A 19,600-nucleotide genomic window follows, 5' to 3' on the forward strand; every position below is an offset into this window, starting at 1 on the left:
TGTTTTAGGAAGTATGGACATTTTAACTGTGTTAATTCTTCCAATCCATGAGCACAGAATATCTTTCCATTTCTTTGTGTCTTCAATTTCTTTTAACAATGTTTTATAGTTTTCAGTATACAGGTCTTTCGCATTTTTGGTTAAATTTATTCCTAGGCATTTTATTCTTTTTGTTGCAATTGTAAATAGCATTGTATTCTTAATTTCTCTTCTTGCTATTTCATTATTAGTGTATAGAAATGCAACTGATTTTTTTTTTTAAGATTTTATTTTTTTTCCTTTTTCTCCCCAAAGCACCCCCAGTACATAGTTGTATATTCTTCGTTGTGGGCCCTTCTAGTTGTGGCATGTGGGACGCTGCCTCAGTGTGGTTTAATGAGCAGTGCCATGTCCGCGCCCAGGATTCGAACCAACGAAACACTGGGCCGCCTGCAGCGGAGCGCGCGAACTTAACCACTCAGCCACGGGGTCAGCCCCAAAATGCAACTGATTTTTGTATGTTGGTTTTATACCCTGAAACTATATTTGTTGATAATTTCTAATAGTTTTTTGGTTTATTCTTTCTACAATTTTCTCTATATATAATCACGTCATCTGCAAATAGTGAAAGTTTTGCTTCTTCCTTTCCAATTTGAATCTGTTTTATTTCTTTTTCTTGCCTGATTTTTCTGGTTAGGACTTCCAATACTATGTTAAATAATAGTGGCAGAAGTGGGCATCCTTGTCTTATTCCTGTTCTTAAAGGGATAGCTTTCTGTTTTTCACTGTTGCATATGATGTTAGCTGTGGGTTTGTGATATATGGCCTTTATTATGTTGAGATACTTTCCTTCTACACCTATTTTATTCAGAGTTTTTATCATAAATGGATGCTGTATCTTGTCAAATGCTCTCTGCGCCTATTGAGATGATCATGTGATTTTTATTCTTCATTTGGTTAATGTGGTGTATCATGTTGATTGGTTTGTGGATAGTGAACCATCCTTGCACCCCTAGAATAAACCCATTTGATCATGGTATATGATCTTTTTAATGTATTGTATTCAATTTGTTGGTATTTCATTGAGGATTTTTGCATCTATGTTCATCAGTGGTATTGACCTGTAATTTTCTTTTTTGTGTGCTGTCCTTGTCTGGTTTTGGTATCAGGATAATGTTGGCTTCATAGCATCAGTTAGAAAGCATCCCTTCCTCTTCAAATTTTTGGAAGAGTTTGAGAAGAATAGGTATTAAGTGTTCTTTGGATGTTTGGTAGAATTTGTTAGGGAAGCCATCTGGTCCTGAACTTTTGTTTTTTGGGAGGCTTTTGATTACTATTTCAATCTCCTTACTTGTGATTTGTCTATTCAGATTCTCTATTTCTTCTTGATTCAGTTTGGGAAGGTTGTATGATTCTAAGAATTTATCCATTTCTTCTAGATTATCCAATTTGTTGGTGTATAGCTTTTCATAGTATTCTCTTATAATCTTTTGTATTTCTGTGGTGTCCATTGTAATTTCTCCTCTTTAATTTCTGATTTTATTTATTTGAGCCTTCTCTCTTTTTTTCTCAGTGGGCCTAGCTAAAGTTTGTCAATTTTGTTTACCTTTTTCAAAGAACTAGCTCTTGGTTTCACTGATTTTTTTCTGTCTCTATTTCATTTATTTCCACTCTGATTTTTATTATTTACTCCCTTCTCCTGGTTTTGGTCTTTCTTTGTTCTTCTTTTTCTGGTTCCTTTAGGTGTACTGTTTTATTGTTTATTTGAGATTTTTCTTGTTTTTTGAGGTAGGCCTGTATTGCTATAAACTGATTTCTTAGTACCGCTTTTGCTGTATCCCCTAAATTTTAGTATGTCATATTTTCATTTTCATTTGTCTCCATGTATTTTTTTATTTCTCCTTTAATTTTTTCGTTGATTCAGTAGTTATTCAATAGCATTTTGTTTAATCTCCACATATTTTTAGCTTTTCTAGTTGTCTTCTTGTAGTTGATTTCTCGTTCCATACTGATGTGGTCAGAAAAGATGCTCGGTATTATTTCAGTCTTCTTAAATTTATTGAGACTTGTTTTGTTGGCCTAATATGTGATCTATCCTGGAGAAGACTCCATTTGCATTTGAAAAGAATGTGTATTCTGCAATTTTGGAATGAAATGTTCAGCATGTATGTACTAAGTCCATCTGGTCTAATGCATCATTTAAGGCCAATGTTTCCTTATTGATCTTATGTTTGCATCATCTATCCATTGATGTAGGTGGAGCACTGAAGTCTCCTACCATTATTGTGTTATTGTCAATTTCTCCTTTTATGTCTATTAATAATTGCTTTATACATTTAGGTGCTTCTTTGTTCGGGGTATAGATATTCACAAGTGTTTTTTCCTCTTGTTGAATCATTCCCTTTATCATGTAGTGCCCTTCTTTTTCTCTTGTTACAGCTTTTGTGTTAAAGTCCATTTTGCCTGATATAAGTATTGCAACCCCAGCTTTCTTTTTGTTACCATTTGCATGAAGTATCTTTTTTCATCCCTTCACATATATATATGGGTCTTACTTTTTTATCCATTCAGCCCCCTTATGTCTTTTGATTGGAGCATTTAGTCCTTTCACATTTAAAGTAGCTATTGATAAGTATGTATTTATTACCATTTCCTTACTTGTTTTCTGGATGTTTTAGTAATTCTTCTCTGTTCCTTTCTTCTTCTCTTGCTCTCTTCCGTTTTGATCTGATGGCTCTCTTTAGTATTATGTTTGGGTTCCTTTCTCTTTGTTTTGTGTATTTATTATAGGTTCCTGGTTTGTGATTACCGTGAGGTTCATATATAGTAAGCTATGTAAATAGCAATCTATATTAAGTCAATGATCTTTTAAGTTTCACCTCTTATTAAAAGCCCTACATTTTTACTCCTCTCCCTCAACAGTTTATGTTTTTGATATCATATTTAACCTCTTTTGTGTGTGTATGTGTGTATCCCTTATCCTCTTATCATGGAGACAGATATTTTTACTACTTTTGTCTTTTGACCTTCTTACTAGCTTTATAGGTGATTGATCTACTACTTTTACTGTATATTTGCCTTTACCAATGATATTTTTTCTTCGATAATCTTCTCGTTCCAATTTATGATCTTTTCTTTTCCAGTTAAATAAGTCCCTTTGACATTTCTTATAAGGCAAGTTTAGAGGTGATAAACTCCTATAGTTTATGCTTGTCTGGAAAACTCTCCATTTCTCCTTCCATTCTTAAAAAAAAAATTTTTTTTTGAGGAAGATTCTGAGCTAACACCTGCTGCCAATCTTCCTCTTTTTTGCTGAGGAAGACTGGCCCTGAGCTAACAGCCATGCCCATCTTCCTCTAGTTTATATGTGAGATGCCTACCACAGCATGGCTTGACAAGGAGTGTGTAGCTCTGCACCTGGGATCCAAACTGGTGAACCCCGGGCTGCAAAAGCGGAATGTGTGAACTTAACTGCTGTGCCACTGGGCTGGCCCCTTAAAATTATTTTTAAATGTTTTCTTTTTATTGAGGTAACATTGGTTTATAACATTATATACATTTCAGATGTACATCATTATATTTCAGTTTATGTGTAGATTTCATCATGTTCACCACCCAAAGGCTAATTACCATCTATCACCTTACACATGTGCCCTGTCACCTCTTTTGCCCTCCTCCCTCCCACCTTCCCCTCTGGCAACCATCAATCTAAACTCTGTATCTGTGTTTGTTTGTTTGTGGTTGTTTTTATCTTCTACTTATGTGTGAGGTCATACAGTGTTTGACTTTCTCCTTCTAACGTATTTCACTTAGTATAATTCCCTCAAGGTCCAGCCACGTTGTCATAAATGGCAAGATTTCATCTTTTTTTATAGCTGGCTGACTAGTATTCCATTGTGTATATATACCACATCTTTACCCATTCATCCCTTGATGGGAACTTAAGTTGTTTCCAAGTCTTGGCTATTGTGAATAATGCTGCAAAAGATCTGAACATTTTTCCAAAGAAGTTGTACAGATGTCCAACAGGCACATGCAAAGATGTTCAACATCACTAATTATTAGGGAAATTCAATCAAAACTATGATGAGATATCACCTCATGCTCGTCAGAGTGGCTATACTTAACAAGACAAGAAATAACAAGTGTTGGAGAGGATATGGAGAAGAGGGAACCCTCATACACTGCTGGTGGGAAAGTAAACTGGTGCAACCACTATGGAAATCAGTATGGAGATTCCTCAAAAAATTAAGAATAGAACTACTGTATGACCAAGGTATTCCACAGCTGGGTATTTATCCAAAGAACAAGAAAACATGAATGTGTAAAGATATATATGCTCTCCTTCCATTCTGAATGATAACCTTGCCAAGTAAAGTGTTCTTGGCTGTAAGTTTTTTCCTTTCAGCACTTTCAATATATCATGCTCTCCCAGCTTGTAAGGTTTCTGCTGAGAAGTCAGTTGATAGCCTTATGGGGTTTCTTTTGTGTGTAACTTGTTTCCTTCTCTGGCAGCTTTTAGGACTCTCTCTTTTTCTTCAATTCTTGAGATTTTAATTATAATGTGTCTTGGTGTGGGCCTCTTTGGGTTCAGCTTGTTTGGTGTTCTCTGTGCTTCCTGTACCTAGATGTGTGTCTCCTTCCTTAGGTTAAGGAAGTTTTTAGCTATTATGTTTTCAAATAGGTCCTCTTCCCCTTTGTTGCTCTCCTCTTCTTCTGGGACACCTATAATATGGATGTTAGTACACTTGATGTTGTCCCAGAGATCTCTTAGACTATCCTCATTCTTTAAAATTCTTTTTTTCTTTTTTCTGTTCAACTTGGGTAATTTCTTCTACTCTTTCTTCCAGATAACTGACCATACTTCTGTGTTGTCTCCTCTGCTGTTGATTCTCTCTAGTAAGTTTTTCATTCCATTATTGTATTTTTCAGTTCGGATAGGTTGTTTTTTATATTTTCCAAATCTTTGTTGAAATTATCACTGTGTTGTTCTCCCCAGATCATGGAGTATCCTTATAATTATTAGTTTGTACTCTTTATCAAGTAGATTGTTTATCTCCATTTCATTTAGTTCTTTTTTCTGAGGATTTGTCCTCTTCCCTTATTTGAACATATCTTCTTGTCTCCTCATTTTTCCTACTTCTCTGTGCTTGTATCTTTGTATTAGGTAGATCAGCTATGTCTCCCAATCTTGGAAATGTGACCTTATTTGAAAGATGCCTTATGGGGCCCAGCAATGTGCTTCCCACTTTTCACCCATTCCAAATGTTCCAGGAATGGCCCCTGTATGGTCTATGTATATCCTTCTGTTGTGGCAAGGTTGCTCTTGTTGTGGGCACATGGGTAAGCTAGGCTGGCCTCAAGGCTGCCTGGTTGTAAGGCTCAGCCACGTGTAGTTGCTATGGTCACTTTAGTCACTTTATTGGGCAAGGCAAGCCCCTGCATGCCTGGCTGCAAGGTCTGATAGCACAGAACTTCTGTTGTTTTGCTGTTAAGTAAATCAGGCCCCCAGCATGGCTGGTTGCTAGGCTCAGGGGCTCACAAACCCTGCAGGCCTTCTGTGTGTGGCTCCTTGCAAGATGAGGCTGTTGTCAGTCTCTCAAGAGTGCAGATGGGTGGGGCTGGCGCCCCAGGCATGGCAGCAAACAATCCTTTCAGGCATTGGAAGGCTGGGGCAGGTCCCCTGTGTGGCTATTTGAGATAGCCAGGGACACAAGTCTGCTGTGGCTTATATTCCCAACCACCTGGGGTGGAATTTCTTAAGTGATGAGAGCTATAAATGTGTCTCTTGTTACATTAATTGGATAACTTTTGAAATGCCCCTAGGTCATTTAAGGATGGGGGAAAACTCCCAGAGGAACCAATCATGTTATTAGAGGGTTCTAACTTTCAGTTCCATACCCTGACCTTGGGAGATGGGCAAGGGGTTGGAGGATGAATCAGTCACCAGTGGCCAATGATTTAATCAATCATGCTTGCATAATGAAGCCTCCATAAAAACTCAAAAGGACAGGGTTCACAGAGCTTCTGGGTTAGTGAACACATGGAGATTTGGGGAGAGTGGTGTGCTCAGAGAAAGCATGGAAGCTAAGGACCCTTTCCCCCTATGTGCCCTACATAACTCTTCCATCTGGATGTTCATCTATATCCTTTATAATATCCTTTATAGTATCCTTTTATAATAAACCAGTAATCCAGTAAGTAAAATGTTTCTAATTTCTGTGAGCCACTCTAGCAAATTAATCAAATCTGAGGAGGAAGTTGTGGGAGTCTCTGATTTATATAGCCAGTTGGTCAGAAGTACAGCCAACAACCTGGAATTTCTACTGGCATCTGAAATCCAAGGAGTGGGTCATTGGAACCTCCCATCTGTAACTAGTCAGTCAGAAGCACAGGTAATAATGTGAGCTTGCAACTCACATCTGAGGGGGTGAGAGGGCCCAGTCTTGTAGGCCTCAGCCATTAACCTTTGGAACCTGATGCTATCTCTGAGTAGATAGTGTCAGAATTGAATTGAATTGAGTTGAGTTATAGGACGCCCAGCTGGTGTCCTGAGAATTGCCTACTGGTGTGTGAAACCCCCCTCCACACACATTGGAAGTTAGTACTAGAAGCCCTTCAGCAATGATGTCCCCTCTCACCACTCCTTTTCAACATAATACTGAAAGTCCTTGCTAATGCAATAAAGCGAGAAAAGGAAATAAAAAAGTTATACAGATTGGGAAGGAAGACACAAAACCATCTTTGTTCACAGATGACATGGTCTATATGTAGTAAATCCAAAAGAATCAACAAAAAAACTACTGGAACTAATAAGCAATTATAGCAAGGTTGCAGGATACCATGTTAATATACAAAAGTTAATTGCTTTCCTATATATCAATAATGAACATGTGGAATGTGAAATTAAAAACACTTTACCATTTACATTAGCACCTCCAAAAGTGAAATTCTTAGGAATAAATTTAATAATATATATATATAAGATTTATATGAGGAAAACTAAAAAAACTGTGATGAATACAATAAAAGAACTAAATAAATGGAGAGATATTCCATGTTCATGGATAGGAGGTCTCAACATTGTCAAGATGTCAGTTCTTCCCAACTTGATCTATAGATTCAATGCAATCCCAATCAAAATTCCAGCAAGTTATTTCATGGATATCGACAAGCTGATTCTAAAGTTTATATGGAGAGGCAAAAGACCCAAAATTGCCAAGACAGTATTGAAAGAGAACAAAGTTTTTCAAAGGAGTGACAATGCCTGACTTGAAGAGTTATTATAAAACTACAGTCATCAAGATAGTGTGGCATTGGCAAAAGAATAGACAAATAGATTAATGAAAGAGAATAGAGAGCCCAGAAATAGACCCACTTAAATATAATCAACTGATCTTTGACGAAGGTTCAAAGGCAATATAATGGAAAAGAGATAGACCCCTCAACAAGTAGTGCTGAAACAACTGGACAGCCACATGCAAAAAAAAAATCTAGGCACAAACTTTACATCTGTTACAAAATTTGACTCAAAATGGATCATAGACCTAAATGTAAAATGCAAAAGTATTAAACTACTGGAAGATAATGTAGGAGAAAACCTACTTGACCTTGGGTATGGGGGTGCCTTTTTACATATAACTCCAAAGACACAATCCATGAAAGAAATTATTAATAAGCTGGACTTCATTAAAATTAAAAACTGTTCTGTGAAAGACAATATCAAGAGAATTAGAAGACAACCTAGACTGGGAGAAAATATTTGGAAAAGGCTCATCTGATAAAGAACCGTTATCTAAAGTATACAAAGAACAGTTAAAATTCAACAATAAGAAAACAAACAACCCAATCAAAAAATGGGCCAAAGACTTTAATGGTCACCTTGTTAAAGAATATACAGGTGGCAAATAAACATATGAAAAGATGCTCCACATCATATTTCATCAGGGAAATGACATATATCCATCAATTAAAACAACAATAAGATACTACTAAACAGCTATTAGAATGGCCAGAATCTGGAACATTGACAACACCAGATGCTGATGAGGATGTGGAGGAACAGGAGCTTTCATTCATTGCTGGTGGGAATGCAAAATGATAGACATTTTGGAAGACACTTTGGTTGTTTCTTACAAAAGGAAACATGCTCTTACCATACAGTCTAGCAATCACACTTCTTTGTATTTGCTCAAATTATTTGAAAACTTATGTCCACACAAAAAACCTGCATATGGATGTTTATAGCAGCTTTATTCATAATTGCCAAAACTTGGAAGCAGCTAATGTGCCCTTCACTAGGTAAATGAATAAACTATAGTACATCCAGAGACTGGAATATTATTCAGCACTAAAAAGAAGTGAGCTATTAAACCACGAAAAGACATGGAGGAACCATAAATGCATATTACTAAGAGAAAGAAGCCAACCTGAGAAGGCTACATACCGTATGCTTCCAACTACATAACATTCTGGAAAAGGCATAACTATGGAGACAGTAAAACAATCCGTGGTTGTCAGGGAGAGGGTAGAGAGGAATAGGCAGAGCATAGAGGATTTTTAGGGCAGTGAAAATACTCTGTATGACATTGTAATGATGGATATATGTCATTATGCATTTGTCCAAACCCATAGAATTTATAACACCAAAAGTGAACCCTTGGGTAAACTATGGACCTTAGGTGACTTTGATGTGTCAATGTAGGTTCCTCCTTGGTAAAAAATTTACTCTTCTGGTAAGTGATGTTGATAACAAGGAAGGCTATGCATGTATGAAGGTAAGGGTTATATGGGAAATCTCTGTAACTTCCTCTCAATTTTATTGTAAACCTAAAACTGCTCTAAAAAAATAAAGTCTTTGGAAGAAAAAAGCCAGGATTTGAACCAATGTAGTTAGGGAGTTGAGCTCCAGAGTCCCTACTCCTAATTACTATACACCCACTCAGGATGTAAATCCCTTATCATGCCTCAAACTGCAAACCTAGGAATGGCAAGAATAATATTTTAGACATTATTTCCAATAAAGAAAAGAGGGGCCGGACCCGTGGCCAAGTGGTTAAGTTCGTGTGCTCAGCTTCCGTGGCCCAGGGTTTCACTGGTTTGGATCCTGAGCACAGACATAGCACCGCTCATCAAGCCATGCTGAGACAGCGTCCCACATAGCAGAACCAGAAGGACCTACACCTAGAATATACAACTATGTACTGGGGGGCTTTGGGAAGAAGGGAAAAAAAAGATTGGCAGTGAATGTTAGCTCAGAGCCAATCTTTAAAAAGAAAAGAAGAATAAAGCAGTGCATGGTCTTTGTTTATTAGCATCAGTCTTTGTTGCGTAGCTGTGGTTTGACAATATTTATTTCTTTTAAACAGACAGTCGTACAGGCTATGATGAACATCATAGAGATGGAAAAAAATGAACAAAACCAACCCAATTATGGACTCTTACTACTTTGGGCTGCTCTGTCCAATGCTGTCCCTGTAAGTATAGTAGTAAAATAAGAGTTACATTTCTGTTCTACTGTACTTTGAATTTTTCTCTTCATTTTTCTTCCTTTCTTACAGTCTTCTAACTTCTTATTATGGAGAAGAGAAGACTGCAGTGGATTTGGTTGTGAAATAGAAAAACAAAATTGAATGCCTAATGAAATCTGATAAGATGACAAAGGAGGCCAAGCAGAGATCAGAAGGGAAGTCTGCCCTCTGAAAGGCCCCGTGTCACATAAGGGGAAAGCTTGCACTGTGGGGCCAGGTGGCAACACCTGCTCGTGGAGCACTTTGTGTGTCAGGCAACATGCTTTGTGTTGGTGCTGCAAAGATGAATAAGACTTGACCCCGACCTTTTAGTAGGGAGAGAGGAGGCAAACGGATAGTTTCAGAGAGATGGGGCTTGAATCCAGATTATCTCCAGCCGTAGCGATAGAATCTCATGGAAGTAACTCCAGCTTTCTGAACCTCCATTTCCTTACTGATGAAAAGGGAATAATAAAACTCCTAGTAGGACTTGAGTGCTTAATAAATGGTAACTCCCATTTCTCCACAAGGTTGTTGTAAGGATTCAGCGAGATAAACCCAAGTGACACCAATGAATATTAAAGTTCTCTGTCTTCCCCGTGCATTCCCATTCTCCTTCTGTGCATCGTTCCCATTTGCATTACTTGGCATCTTGGTCCTGTAAGCTTTTCAGGAGTGGAGCTGGTGACATTGGAATTCACAATACTTGTAAAGAGAGCAGAGACTTTTTAACTGTTTCTTTTTAAAGCTGTTGTGAACTAGATTAAAGCCATGAGATTTGTCTGCCATTTCGTATTCTGTGCACACCGAGGTCCCGTGTCAGAAGGATTTCACGTTAGCTTAAGCCTCACTTAGATTAGTTGAGAACTTAAAGGGTGAATCTTTTTTATTTATTGGTTTCTACTAAGCAGGAAAATTCAACCCATTTCTAATAATAAATGTGATCATTTTTCTTTCTTCTTCCGAAAAATAGAAATAAGGATTCGAGTATTATTTACTTCTCCTTCCCCTTAGAAAGGTTGTGAAAGGCTTTCTAAGTCCAGATATTCTAGTTTCCTTTAACCTGTTATAAAACTTATTGGATAAAGAGCAGAAATAGAAATTCTTGCCTCTGTTGAAATGTGTGTCGGCCTCTAGAATATGTATTTCATCTGGCATAAGCGAGTAAAAATAGTCTAGTCCTTTCCCCTTCTTTACGTACCTCTAATATTATTATCTGATTTTTTCCTTATACAGTTTTCTTCGAAGCTGATTAAGCTATAGCAGAATTAAAAACCAAACATCACAATAACTCTCCAAGCAGCAACAAAACAGCCACTCCTGTCACAGGATTAATTCTCAAGATCTCATTAGAAAGGTCCCCTGGAAGAAAAAGACACAAAGCCCCATTGATCTGATACAGGGGAAGTCAGTTCTGTGGAATTTGTTCCTGGCACTGGTCTGAAAGGATTTAAGTCATTAATTTCAGAAAGGAAGTGTCTGATGATTAGCAAAAGTTCCATCTTGCTGGCTCTTGTTGGCACTTCCAAGAGGCAGCTGGTGTGTGGGCAGAGACCCTGGAAAGGCTTTAGAGTCAGGTCCAAAGCCAGATGCCGGGGCTGGGTGACAATGGGCCAATTGTTTAACCTCTCTGAGCCTCAGTGTCCTCATCTATAAAATAGGGGTAATGTCATCTATCTGATAAGATAGTTGTGAGCCTTATATTTTTAAGAAATGGGAAGTGGCTAATAGTCCCAGAACGAAGTAGGTACTCCATAAACATTAGCTTTCTTCCCTTATAGAAAGTAATGCCATGGTTTCAATCAATCATTATTGTCAATGGCCTATTAATAATGGACTGCCATGGCTTCCACAACTTGACCATTCAAATGTCCCGGGATGGGAGTGGCTGTCCTGGCTTCTGTGACTTCCCATCGCTGCCCAGAAGGCTGCTGAAAACCTGCCAGAGGTGTGGGTGGTGGGGCCTGTCCTGTCTTGGTGCCTGGATCATGTTCTTGTCTTCCCTCCTACTCTGGGCTCCGCCTCAAGTCTCACGGAGCTCAGAGCTCAGGCTTCAGATGCGCTTGGCGCAGGTCACTAGGAAGCCTAGTGGTCTAGGTGAATTTTGATGGACTTGCCCAAGACATTAACCATAACTCATGAAATTATTTCTGTGGGAAAATCATTTCCAGTTTCCAAGAGATTCCTGACTGCCAAATGAACTTTTTAAGAACATTTTTCCAAAACTAATTTCAAAGCTGACATTTTACCTTTTTTATTGCTTCTCTGAAGCTTTTCCTAAATACTTTCAGTAGTGACCACTACCCCACCCCACCTCATCCCACCCTCCCCTTAAGTCCCACAGCATTTATTGTCTGTACCCCCCATTGCCTGTACATGTAGCTCTGTTTTTCTCCTGTGTGTGTCTCATATCCCCAACTAGATGTGAAAGTTCTTTGGGCGAGAATTGAGTCTTATACGTGTTCGTGTTTACCACGATCGGTAGAAGAGAATCTGACGTCTTATAGAGACTCCATCCATATTTGTTAAACCATTTTTGGAATGGATAAAAAAATGATGCTGAAGAACATCCTCAATTCATCTTCTCTCTGACGCAGCGTGGCAGAGCTTTCCTCCTCGTCCCTTCTCACGTTGGTTCTTCTCTCTCCAAAACAATGGAAAGGGACTGTCGTGGCTGCTTTAGAAGTTCAGAGAAGCGGGAGGCCCTTCTCCTTTTCGCACAGCCCTCAGCATAGACTTGACCCCTTTAGCAAAATACTAACGGGTACTTTGGGAGCAGTTCGTAACTCCTCTCCCAAATGTGGCTGCACAAAGACCCCAGGTCACTCACTCTTGTTTGTTGATTCAGTAATATATATGAACTTCTTATCTACTCTTTACTGTCTTTTACATGCCTTTCATTTTTAAAAAAGTCGTTTGGTTTTTAAAGTAGAAGACAAAGATTTTTGGAAGAGAAATCTCTTAAGAAAATAAGCATTCAAAATGGTAACTAAGACCATGGTACAGCCACTTGTAGTTTATTTGAATTCCTTGTGTTTGTCATAAAAGTACTACTGAATTTTAGTGAATCTCTATAACTCTGATTTAGCACTGGTTAATAAAACCCCAAACCTCTCTTTTGTGTAACTGAAAATCTGTGTACTCTCTCCAAACTATTTTTATCCCCCAACGTGAATCCTGACTCTTTAAATAAGATGAACTGAGTATGGAGTGGTCTTTAATTAAATGCAGTAATTCAGCACTTCCGTCTATAGCTAACAGTAGAAAGGGCCGGGGCGGGCGGACAGAAGGGGCTATCTGAGCACGTTTCCTCTCTGTAGGAATGAGCTAGGTGATCTCCAGGGTGAGTCTGTCATAATCTGGATAATGCCACCGAAAGAGGCTGTCCAGCTTGGAGGGCCCTGGGTCTCCCGTTCTCTTTGTTTATGTAAACAGTGCCATATTGATCCTTGCATTGTCAGTTTTAATGTCACAAAGGGAAAGACAACGAGCAGTATAGAATTTGGCTTATCTGAGTGCTTGCCTTCAGACGGTTGCTCTTCTTCTTTTGACCACAGAGGGGAGTATCGGGTTTATTTAAAGGTACTTAAAGTCACCTCACAACAGGGACAAAAAGACTTGTGTTTTTGTGTTATTAATAATTTATTATAATTAATTTAATAATATAAATTTAATAGGTTATATGTATTACATACATTGTAAATATATTGACCATATGTCTATAGTCCTTGTCATTTCAGGACTGATTTTCCCAGATGAAATCTCTTTCATAGTACATGTTTACAGAAAAAAATGAAAGAGAAACCCAAGCTTCTTTTAATGATTTTATACAGGTTTCCTTTATAGTGTAACCTAAAAATATACACAGGAACATCTACCTGAATTAGTGGAAGTTAATTTTTGTGATGTATAGCAGTGTAATTTGAATCTTATAATACCACAGTGAGGAAAGAGATGAAAAAAATTTGTTTGGTCTAGAGAGAGAACTTGCAAGTATGCCGTGTGCAGTAACATTCAGGTGTGGAAGGACCCTATTTTTTATGTTGAGTATTCTTATAATTCAGTTTGTGAGTTTCAATTATAGTTTCTTGGCTTATTTAAAATCACCGTGTTTCATTTGCAGAATATATGATTTGCTAATTCATTTGTATTTCAAGGAAATTAAATCTTGAAAAATGGTTTTGTTTTGGATTGACATTCCTCAGTGTCATAATTTGTTGTTTCTGAATATTTAGTGTATGCCTATATATTTTATATTGTGTATTAATAAAAAATTTCACTTTATTTTTTAGTAAAGATAGTTTAATTTATATGAACAACATATTAAACTACAATGAGAAAATAAAATTATAGATTTGAACTCTCAGAGATATATAACATCTTTTTTGTTTATAAAATCTAGTTTCAAAGATGCTCTTTACTAACATACCTTTTTTTTTTTTTTTTTTTTTTGCTGAGGAAGATTTGCCCTGAGCTCACTATCTGTTGCCAGTCTTCCTCTATTTGCTTGAGGAACTTTTGTCCTAAGCTAACATCTGTGCCAGTCTTCCTCTATTTCATATGTGGGTCACTGCCACAGCACGGCTACCGACAAGTGGTGTAGGTCCGTGCCTGGAACCGAACCCAGGCGCCAAAGCAGAGCACGTGGACTTAACCACTGGGCCATGGGGCTGGCCCCTTTACTCACATGCTGTTAAGTTTAATTTAAACATTTTCCTTGTTTGTTTTAAACGTTATGGCTAATACTAAGTATGCTTTTGTTGACTTTCAAAAACAGTTGTGTTGTTTGATACATATTTTTCTTTTTAAGGTTACGTTTTGGACAATTGCATTTGTCCTCTCTCATCCCAATATCTACAGGACCATTATGGAAGACATATCTTCTGTGTTTGGTGCAGCAGGTATTAAATCTGAATTAAATTACATAGTTAAAGAGAAATTTGAATAATATATGCTTGTCACGTGTTGTGGGAAAAGCTAAATGCCCCTAATTTTAGAGAAATTCAACATAATCCAAAATTGAACACAATTTGTTGTGTGTTTCAGGATGTGAATTGATCAGGTAGAATCGTAGAATTTTCTTATTGTCAAGGATTTTCGAGGTCACCTAGGCTAACCCCCTTACTTTCCAAGTCATGAAATAAATGCTAGAGAGATTGTGATTTGCCTGACTTCCCTACTTTAACATAAATATATACATATACGCAGGTATTTTCTTCAAACCTCTTGACCCCTTATTTCAACTGAGCTACAAGTCCATAGTTTTGGAATTTAGGATTTCCCAGATCTTATGAAAAGTAGTATGGTGCATATTCCATATATTACATAACATGACTATTGGGGTGTGGATGTCAGGTAAGGTTTCACTGCCAAGGGCATTATTTTAAAAGTTACCATTGTTAGAGATTTGGAGCTTGGACCTGCAGACAGGGATTACTGCCTTGCACTTCTTAGTTTCGATTTGGACTCTGCAATTGTCATCTATTTTAAAAAGCAGAAATAAACTTGAATGGAGAGAGCTCAACCACTTGTTTATTTAGCATAATTTAACCTATTTGGGAGTGGGTTATTTTTTAAAACCTTAATATGTTAAATTATGTATTTTGATATAAAAAGAAGAAGAAATGACTTGGTTTTCTTGGAAGAAAATGATATAATAGTAGGACAAAAGATATGATGCCAATTAACGGGTAGCCCCCCCTTCATGATTGCTGAAAATATTTTATTTGGAATTTTTTCTTAATTTTTTACTGCTGCTTTTTGAGTTAAACAAACAAGCAAATTGGCTTAACCAACATGACTATTGAAGCCATACTGTCCCTGAACCTGAGTGTTCATCAGCAGTGCTGGTCTCATCTCATAGAAATGGTGAGCATTAGAATCATTGAGTACCGACAGTGCTAACAAGTTAGATTCTGGAGGTGCACTGGTGAGTATTAGAGAAGACTGTTTCCTTGGTGGAGCTTATGTCTATGAAGCTCATGGAAATCTGCGTGCCTGCATGTCTGCAAATGATACAAGGGAAGGCACCCTGGATTGTCATATACCCTCCTTACCATTTCCTTACTAAAGTCGTCTCCTGACTTAGGGTTCTCCAAACTCCTGGTCTTTAGCAATAAAAGAGTAGGTATGGGGGTGGTGGGGATAACGTGGGAAGCCTGTTTGACCCAAAGGCCACAACAAAAGTGTTATATTAATCTAAATTTCTGCAGTGCTTGAATCTTGAACTCTTGAAACAGTTCTAATGGAGAAAGACAAAGGCTTTTCTCTTTTTCTATATTCTGCTTTATTTTTACAACCTATTGTTCTCCTCTGACAGAAAAGTGCTCCTTGAAATAGTAGTACCAGTGTAATAGCTATACTATGTCAGTGCTTTCAGTCTGTAAGACTCTTGTAGGATTGAAAACAATTGATTAAAAATAGCAAACATTTTTGCCATGTTTATACAGAAGCAATTCAGATCAATTCATGCATAAGATGTTGTAGCAGCTCTGGAATTTAGATGTTGTGAGAGGAAACCACAGATCTTTGGAGGCTGATATCAAGGAAAATATCCATGTGTCCGTACAAAGGATCCTGACAGAGAAAGGATGTTAAAGTGCATGGATCAAGAATCTGACTCAATGGCTATTCTCCCATTCTTACTCTCTTCTCTATCGCAAGATCACCATTTCCTTCTTGGAGATGTCCTTAGTGGATTTCCAACTCTGAATCTCTGGCCTCAACACTCACCCCTAGAGCTCATGCCAGACACTTTGCCCAACTTTCTTATAACAAGTCTCAAGATAAAAGCTGCTCCTGAATACTTGGTCCTTTGTCTGGCTTCTTTCGCTTAGCATAGTATTTTATTTTATATCATGATGTTTCACACTAATTGATTTTAAGATTACATTCCTGAGATAAATCCTACTTAGTCAGGGGTGTATAATCCATATAAAATGTATAATTTTTTATGTTGCTGGATTCAGTTTGCTAGTGTTTTGTTAAGGAATTTTGCATCTATATTAATAAGGGATATTGGTCAGTAGTTTTCTTGTGATGGAGAAGACTGTCTGGTTTGGGTATGAGGATAATTCTGGCTTTATACAATGATTTCGGAGGTGTTTCCTCCTCTTCTGTTTTTTGGAAGAGTTTGTGAGGGATCGGTGTTAATTCTTCTTAACCATATGGTGGAATTACCAGTGAAGTGATCTGGTCCAGAGATTTTCTTTGTGAGAGGTTTTTTGATTCATTCATTCTCTCTGCTTGTTATAGTTGTACTCAGATTACATGTTTCTTCTGAAGTCAGTTTTGTGGTTTGTATCTTTTAGGAATTTGCCCATTTTATCTAGGTTATTTAAATTGTTGGTGTACAATTGTTCATAATATTCTCCAGAATCTTTTTTATTTCTGTAAGGTCACTAGGAAAGCATCTCCCTCATTCTTGATTTTGGTAATTTGTGTCCTTTTTCTTTTTTTCTCCGCCAGTGTAGCTAAAGGGTTGTCAATATTGTTTCCAAAAAATACTTTTGGTTTTATTGATTTTATTTTTCCTATTGATTTTCTATACTCTATTTCATTTATTTCTGTTTTGATCTTTATTCATAATTTCTATCTTTTCTGTCTTTATTGATATTCTCTATTTAGTTCTTAGACATGACTTTTTTAGTTCTTTGACTATATTTCAAATATCTTTTCAAGTCTTATTTTTAATAAGTCCAACGTCTAGGTTTCTTCAAGGATAGTTTCAATTGATTGATTTTTCCCTGTGTATGATCTATATTTTCCTGTTGCATGTCTTATTTCATATTTCTTGTTGCATGTCATAATTTTTTTGTTGAATACCAGGTATTTTAAATAACGTAATGTGGAAACTCTAGAAATCAGATTCTCCTCTCTCCTCAAGAGTTATTGTTTTTGCTGCTTGTTGTTCTTATTTGTTTTTTTAGTGACTTTTCTTGACTAATTGTATAAAGTTTGTGTTCTTTGTCATATGTGGCCACTTAGGTCTCTGCTTGGTTAGTGGTCAGCTAATGCTTGGACAGAGGTTTCTTTACACTAGGAAACAGTAAGACTGCTCTTCCTTGCCAAGGGGCTCTGTCTGCATGTTGGGGCATGCCTTCAACACTCGGCCAGGCAGTTGACAACGCTGCCTTAGCTTTCGCTTCCTGCTTGCACAGAGCCTCAAAGTCAGCCTTAAGTGAGACCTTAGGGCCTTCCCAGGTCTTTCCTGCACATGAGTAAAGCCCTGGGCATGTGCTCAGCCCTACACAAGTGCCTCACCTTCTGTGTTCCCAGGAATATGTTGGACCTCGTCAAAGCCCCTAGGACATCTCATTCCCTAACTTTTCGTTTTAATCATTTTGGTTTGCCTGTTGTTTGTCCCAACTGTTATCCATTGCCTCAGGTAGCTGCCAAGTTGAACAATTATGTAAAGGTTTCCAACCAATACCCCTGGGGAAAAGACTTTTTCCAATGGGTGAGCTCCAAGTCAGGTCAGATAAAGAGTCTTGCAAGTGGGATCTTCCAGGGAACTGCCAGTCAGGTCAAATAATGAGAGTTCTGTAGAAATGAGATTTTGAAGTAGTTCCAACCCTGTTTGGCCCCCTCTGGTGGCTACTGGGCTGCTGGTGTGCACTGGGATTGCAGGCTGTTATCTTCAAGACTACGTGGACCTGTGGAGAGGGGTGTGGAAATAGGGCAAGTTAAGATGTCATTAAGCTCGCTGTTCTTACCAGGATTCAGCCATTTTTCTTGGATGAACACTCCGTGGATTGCTGCAAACCTTTGGTTAATTTCCAGAGTTCTAAAAAAATTGGTTCTGGTATTTACCAGGTTCTCATTGATTCAAGGAGGGAGTTTTTGGAGTCCTTATTCTACCACTTTTGCTGACATCATCCTGAACTATAATTTAAAAAATTTCTTTTAGGAAACCTTCTAGATTCATACAGGTTAACCCTTTATTCATCTGTTCATTGACTTGGCCCTCAAACATGTTTTGAGTGCCCACCGTTTCAAGGCACTTGGTGAAGTGTAGGGCTATGAAGATGAAGAAGGTGTGGTTCATGCTCTCAGCTCACAGACAAAGTGCTTTTTGTAAAAGTGAAAGCAGGCTTGGAAGTATCCAGAAGATGTTAGGAGAGAAAAGTGAATATTTACAGTTTCTTTGGAGAGGTGTACATGCTGATGAATTGTATAGATTTTCTGTGCCTAGAACCCTTTCCCCTGTTCTTGTTCATCTTTCGGTCTGCCTGAGTGTCATTCCTCAGATAGGTCTTTTAGGCTTACGCTATCTAGAGTCACTTTCTTTAACTCTGCCCTTAGTGATTTTCTGACTCATCTCACTCCTTATTTCCTTCATAAGAATTATTTTTTATTTATTTGTATAATTATTTATTTATCCTCTGCCTCCTTCACCAGAATGTCATCTCTTCAACAGCAGGTACAGTTACTTTCTTGGTCTCTGTGGTATTCCCAGTTGCCTAGAACCGAAACATTACTCAACCGATATTTTCTGAATGAATTTAATGAACAAATATAAGGATATATTTTTAAGAGATGAGAGTCTTGGTGTAGGCTTCGTTTGTGGCTCTATCGCCCATCTCACTAGACAGTTCGTATTGAATGGGTGTTTTGTGTAGGGAAGTTTTTGACAATTTTCTACACTTAATGTTTTTTTTTTTGCGCTGAGGAAGATTCACCCTGAGCTAACATCTGACCTTCCTCTTTTTTTGCTTGAAGAAGATTGGCCCTGAGCTAACATCTGTGCCAGTCTTCCTCTATTTTGTATGTGGGTTGCCACCACAGCATGGCTGACAAATGGTGTAGGTCTGTGCACAGGATCCAAACCTGCAAACCCAGGCTGCCAAAGTGGAGTGTGCCGAACTTAACCACTATGCCACAGGGCTGGGCTCCTATACTTAGTTTTTGAGTTAGTAGAACCAATATCTGATTAGCCAATATCTGATCGGTACTTAGAGAAACTAAGTAGTCTTAAGCTCAAGAATTCATATGAATGGTAATTAATACTGACATTTCTCTAGAGTTTTGAACTCTGTAAAGCATTTTCTTGCCTCTGACTTTATTTTTATCCCTTGATCTTGAGTGAAATATATATTATCAAATCATTGAGG

The 19,600-nt window shown here is 37.8% G+C and overlaps 1 protein-coding gene across 1 annotated transcript in view; it reads left to right on the forward strand.

The window, feature by feature from the left end:
• CYP39A1 (cytochrome P450 family 39 subfamily A member 1) overlaps positions 1–19,600 on the forward strand; it is a 92,069-nt gene that overhangs the window by 21,913 nt on the left and 50,556 nt on the right. Inside the window, exons 6-7 of the mRNA XM_014837506.3 lie at positions 9,348–9,455; positions 14,299–14,389. Of these exons, the coding sequence (XP_014692992.1) occupies positions 9,348–9,455; positions 14,299–14,389 (199 nt within the window). The remainder of the gene's footprint in view (positions 1–9,347; positions 9,456–14,298; positions 14,390–19,600) is intronic.

The sequence above is a fragment of the Equus asinus genome, chromosome 8 (assembly GCF_041296235.1).
Source record: "Equus asinus isolate D_3611 breed Donkey chromosome 8, EquAss-T2T_v2, whole genome shotgun sequence".
NCBI lineage: Eukaryota > Metazoa > Chordata > Mammalia > Perissodactyla > Equidae > Equus > Equus asinus.